This window comes from Centruroides sculpturatus, unplaced genomic scaffold (genome assembly GCF_000671375.1).
Source record: "Centruroides sculpturatus isolate CEXI.00-Female unplaced genomic scaffold, Cexi_2.0 scaffold759, whole genome shotgun sequence".
NCBI lineage: Eukaryota > Metazoa > Arthropoda > Arachnida > Scorpiones > Buthidae > Centruroides > Centruroides sculpturatus.
Window position 1 is genome coordinate 365,234 of NW_019385017.1, and position 6,469 is coordinate 371,702.

General features: G+C 29.7%; 1 protein-coding gene across 3 annotated transcripts in view; it reads left to right on the forward strand.

Moving 5' to 3' along the window:
* LOC111633489 (magnesium transporter NIPA2-like) overlaps positions 1 to 6,469 on the forward strand; it is a 67,903-nt gene that overhangs the window by 43,828 nt on the left and 17,606 nt on the right. For all 3 annotated transcript variants that reach the window (XM_023378070.1, XM_023378072.1, XM_023378071.1), the window contains exon 4: positions 1,970 to 2,026. In XM_023378070.1, the coding sequence (XP_023233838.1) occupies positions 1,970 to 2,026 (57 nt within the window). The remainder of the gene's footprint in view (positions 1 to 1,969; positions 2,027 to 6,469) is intronic.

Genomic DNA, 6,469 nt, shown 5'->3' on the forward strand with positions numbered 1-6,469 from the left:
CCGAAAGTGCCGCCATTATCGAAACTTGACAAATAAAAATTTCTTATAAAAAATAATTTTTGAAATTTTTAATTACATCGTTGTAAATTTAGACATAATAATGTAAATAAAGTTGATTTAAATATTTAGTTTGCACTTTTATACATACAATATTAAATTAGATGAATTTTATAATAGATTCTTAAACAGACTTGATACTTTTATGGGACTGAAATTATGACCCCGCAGATAACGACACTCGGTTATAACGTCAAAAAATTGCCGGTCCCATGAATGACGTTATAAGCAGGTTAAACTGTATTCATATAATGAGGCGTAATGCTTATCCAATGGTGGGAAACAAGTCAGTTCAAAAAACGTCTTAATGTTCCAGCGATCGTTTTGTTTCTTCTGGCGAAGGTGACGAGGAGAACAATGGCTCTGGGGCACACAGCACAACTTGCAGAGATGACCTCCAATGACCAGTTGTACTTGGGTGAATCTTGATGGGATGAGATAGCGAAAATGAATTCTAGGGTGTCGAACAAGCCTTCATTGTTGAAGGACAGGAGCACAAAATCCAGGAGGGGAGCACTATGAACCAAGAACTTCCCGTCCTTGAAACGTGCAGTTTTATAAGTTTTTCGCTTAAAGCTGCCTTTTCATTGGTCCCAACTCATCATCTGGTGACAATTCGAAATTGATTGGAGGGCGCGGGAGAGGTCAGTTTTGCAACTAAATATGACTTCTCTCCAGCCATGTTTCCTTTGACTTTAGTATTTTCTATTGTTTAAATAAAAAAAAAACTTCCATTGTTTAATCAAGATCTTTAATTTCTCCCTTTTGAGTTGGAAAGGGGATTTTATTTATTTCTTGATTGATAGTTTCCATTCAGACCTCTACAGTAACTTCCTTCTGGGTCCTCACATTTGCTTTAACACAAGAATTCACTTTATTAGTGTTTTAAATAAATAAATTATACTTCCGTGTTGTGGCATTACTAACAGCAATTTGTTAAAATTCAGATGTACTCACAAGTATTTTCAACAAATTACAGCCATCATCCTTAAGTGAAAATCGAATACATTTATTATCGAATTATCAGTTTTTTAAAGGACTTTTCAAATTACTTAATGCACTTAGATGGAATATAGAATAAAACATTAAAATTGAAATAATTAAATGTTTTTATAGAAATGTGCTGTTATGATGTAATCTCCCCAAAAATATATAAATAGCTAGTAATGGTGCATGTGTAGCTGTGGTATAAATTAGAACGCAAAGTTATAACTTGGATTGTTTAAATAATGTTATCCACAGCTGTGGTATTTCCAATGTCGGTGCATTGCACGGCATTACTGTGGATATGTAAAGGTTCTCTCATATGAATATTTCTCTACGATTATTGCAATGTTTGAGCAATTTAGTGTGGTCCCAAAGTGGAAGATAATCCTGGTCTTTTTGCTAATTCTGTTTCTGGTCTATTATTTTTAATATTCTTTTTGATGATCCAAGATGCAGGACCATAGCGTTCTTGTGTTAGCTCTTATGTAGAAAATTTCTTCCCCTGATAATGTATACTTTAACAGAATTTTATAGACCCCGATCTTTTGTTCAATGTGAGTGTCTCTCTATCATTGCACAATAATCTTTGTAGTGTTGGTTGAAGGGCTACAGGTAATATAAAACCATGCCTTCTAAATACATGTGTTATTTTTAGTGATATGGGGCCCAAATACAGTGTCAGCGATTAGGTTTAGATCTTTCTTGTTGCAATAATCGTAGAGTATATTATAATATTTGATTTATGCTATAATATATTATACTGTATTTTTGCAGATTGTCCAGCATATTGGTCTATTTGGAGAGACTATGAAATTAAGTATTTCCATATAGTAAAAACCAGCATGCTGGTATATCATAGTAAAGGATTGAAAGAAGTTTAAAAATATATTTCAAAATTATGATTAAATTCTTTTTAATTTTTTAGGATTAGGTGGCTTTGGTTATTTGAAAGAATGGATATGGTGGGCTGGTTTATTATTGAGTAAGTGATTTTGTTTTTAATTTAACATTATATTAAAATGCTTACATATTATTTCTAACTAATTTCTAATCTACAATTAAATACAAAGCATCTACTTGTAATTATTCTATAATATCAACCTTATACCTTTAAAATTACTTAAAGGTGATCTTGAAAATATTATATCAGATATTTCTATAAAAAAGGTTACAGAAAATAGGCAAATTTATTGTAAAATATGAGTGACAAAAATGAACTCAGACTTACTTTTGGGAACTTAATCCATTTTGATGAAACAAGTAAAATCCAACTTTTGAAATTCCAGAAGAGCTTTATTAGAATAAAAATGTTTTAATGCTTTTGACCAAAATTTACTGATTATCTTTAGTTACATAACATTCAAAATAATGTTGTAATGTTAATTAACATAACGTAAAGAATTTGATTTCATATTCAAAAATGTGATATTAGGTTCAAAAAATAGAAAACATGAGGTTTAAATAAAAGGGAACATGAAAAAATAAAATAAAAATTAGAAAATACAAAAATAACGAAGAATATAAATATAATGTTCATACAGTCGACCCCCCTATAAGATCATTGATTATTCCGTTTTATATGAATTCCATGTTGTACGAGTCACTTAGATTTTACACATACGTGTACCGGGCTGTGAATGGTCACGTATTTGTAAAATTTAAGTGACTCGTACAACATGGAATTCATATAAAACGGAATAATCAATGATCTNGTTTTTTTTCCATGGAAAAACAATATTTTTATTCTGAACAACCCAATATAAACTATAAACTAGCCTGTTTGTCTAATTGAATTTCTTCTATTTTGAAAAACAACAGTTTCATTACCTGAAGAATAGAGGACAATGCAAGTTTTTAGTTGTCATGATTAAAAAGCTGCCAGTATGAGTTCTTGGGTTCAAATAAATGTTTCATTTTGCCAGCTAAAATTTTTCTCAACTAAAATTGCTACTGTGCTCTAGGTGTTACAGGTAAAGAAACAAACTGTAATGCATTGTGCTGTAATCTGATACTTTAGATTACTTTACAGTTTTGCTCTTATCCATCTCATTTTTTTCTTATTGGTGAGATGGATAAGATGCAATGAGATGGATAAGAGCAAAACAACAAAGAAGCACAAGGCCACAAGCGGTTTCTGCAATAATAAGTTGGGATAATATTACACTTTACAGTTCTTAACAACTTTTAAATGACAAATGATGTAAACTAATTTTATTGTTTAAATAAATAAATTTGTTGCTTCTATCTTTAAAATATAAAAATATAAATGTATGCAAAAGTACTGTACATACAATTAAACATTTGGCTTCAAAAACATTATTACATGTTTTCTTATTTTTATTGAATTTACCAGTAAAAAGTATAAAATTACTAGTACAATATATTATGCATGCATGTTTTAATTGATTACCAGTAAATTGCTTACTGGTAATGCAATTCCTATTATGTACATTTCATTTTAAAATGAAAAATATGTAATTACATAAAAATCCAAGGATTAGGGATGAGAAATCAATTTGTTTTCATGAATAAACTGATCACTGAACAGAACCAAAATCTGAGATCCAGACCAGTAAATCATCATCAGTGCTCATTTTGTAGGATTCTCAAATAAATTTTTTATACTAAAATCAGTGTTTTGGATAATTATTGCTTTAATAAAATTGCAGTATAAAAGTGATTACTGTAATTATTTTTGAGAAACTTAAAAAAAATTTATTTAAACCTTACTAATCTAATTTATTTTAATTATTCAAATTTTTAATCATTAATTCAAAATATTTATTTATTTCTCTCTCTTATTTTTAGCATGACGATATGAACATGTCACCTTCAAGCATGCTTGGATCTTTACAAAATATTTATTGTAATGATACAGCTGTATTGGAAAAATGCAGAGAACTCAGCATCAATTCAACTCAAATTGAAAATAAGAAAAATTTTTATATTGGACTGAGTCTGGCCGTCAGTTCTAGTTTGTTTATTGGTTCAAGCTTTATAGTAAAGAAGAAAGGTCTTTTGAGAATTAATAGGCATGGTCAAATTAGAGCAGGTAAAATTAAATATAAAATTTATTTTATATTAAATTATTTATATATTTATTAGCTACTACACATTATAAATTATNTTTTCGTGAACTATTATTAGTTAAGTATGTAAAAATTTATTACATTTCATGTTGTACGAGGGTTTTACCCAATTCTCGAACCGTGTCAGAGTGAATCCGTGCTATAGAAGTGCCGTGTTATACGGGGGTTACCCGTAGTTTATGAATTAATACGAAGCAATATAAATAAAACATGGAACTGATAAAATTTCATAAACTGAGTACCAAGCATTCAAGTGTGTGTCTGCATCCCAATGATTAATGCAAATGGAATTCATATTAGCTCTATAAATCTAATTTTTCTAAGTGGTTAAGAACACTGATATTAGTGGTAGGCCTGATTGCTTATTGCCAATTCACACATATGTCATGGTGGCAAGCTTTAGCTGCTAATGTTGTGTTAGATAGATTCTTGTCAATTGCAGTTGATTCTTCATCCCAGATTAAGCATAGTAGTGCCTATGTAAATAAGTTTTGTTGCAAAATAATGGTTTTCTGTTGGGATAGAATAAATCCTAGAGGCAGTGTTGTGATCATATGATAGCTTATCATTTCTTAAAATTTTGAATATGGTAGGATTGTGCTTGTCTATCAGTGTAAGATTGTTAGTATTGGCTACTTTCTTATGTAACTTCCTTAAAATCAGGAAGTGGTTCACGAGAATGCACACTAACGAGGGATTTTTTGAAATTCCCCCCACACGAGGAAAGGGACGGGATTAAGGCTTCAACAATGGAAGAGTTAAGAGAAAGCAATGTGCAAGATTTACAGGCGCAGATGTGGTTTTTTGCGTTAAATCAAACATAATTTAGACCCATCTAAAAATGTTCTAATTAGTCTGGAAACAGGGGAACCTAATTCTTGCATTCTGTGTAATGTAATAATCTTAATCTTCACTATTGTTACTTTTTGCCCAAGCAATGCCAGGCTTATCTGCTAGTGTATTATAAAAATGAAAAATGATTTAATTTGTTATCAAAAGAATCATAATATCACTTTCTTCATTGCTATACTCTAGTTTCTCAATATTATTCTTTTTCTCTTTATTTTCATCTTATTATTTTCTGATTTTCCAGATTTTTTGTGTTCATCAACTTTGATCAATATTGATCTAAATTTAGTATCATTGGTATTATTAAAAATGCTCTCTTTGTATCCACATGATAAAAAATGAGAAAAAAGAAAGGGGGGGAAAATATATTAGATATTATTTTATCTGTTTTCTAAATAAATTTCTATTTGGCTTTTATTTTACTTTTTTTAGATATATTAGTATTTTAATATTATTTATTACANAAGTATATCAAATATTTTCAATAAATTAATTGAAAGAGGGTTTCAGTTTGTCTGACTTACTTTGAGTAAAATGCTGGGGCTAAAACTATGGTTCAGATATAAAATTAAAACAATTATCTTGCAGATGATGCAGCTGAAGAGAGATTTGAGAAATGTGCAATGGTTCAGACATAGCAAAGTACAATATATCAGGTTCCATCTCCTATTAACTTTAATCTAAACAATTTTTTGGGTTTTGCAGTTTTGTTATTGTAAATACCAAGATCAACAAATATACATTTTAATTTACTGATATTATTGTTTTTTCACCCTCTTCCAACTTAACTTCACCAATTTGCCATTCCCTCAAAAGTCCAAGCAACTATGGCCATAGGCAGCTAGTTCTCAGTAAATTAAAAATGAAATACAGAAAAAACTAATACAAATGTATAATTAAAAATGATAATTATTAATTTGCAGAACTACAGATATTAAATTATAATTAAGTTTGAATAAATTATTTAATTTTGTTGTATAATGTAAAATTGAAATATTAATTATTTTACTTCTTAAACTGGAAATGGTCTGTTTAATTCATTTTTACAATGTTAAAATACTGTTACAGAAAAAGTTAGCTAATTTTATAAAATACAGTAGAGCGTCGATTATCCAAATCAATTGGGGACTGGGGTTGTTCGGAAGATTGATGTTTCGGATAACCGATTGTGTACGAAAAAATATATTAATTTATCACATCTTGACATTTTTCTCCATTGCATGTTACTTCGCGTTGAATTTTCGTCGATGTTAAGCCTAACGAAGACTACAGTCGACCCCCCTATAATTACGGTCCCTATAATTACGATTCCTATAAAACTACGAAAAAATATACGTATTTTGGAAATGTTGAGTCGGATTAGTGTAGAATCGATTAATTTTATGGAAGAAAACCTTTCAATCAGCCGTAGTCCGTAAACTTGACACGTGTCGGGCTGTGATTGGAACGACTTGTAAGAAATCGGATTCCTAATAAATTGGAACGTA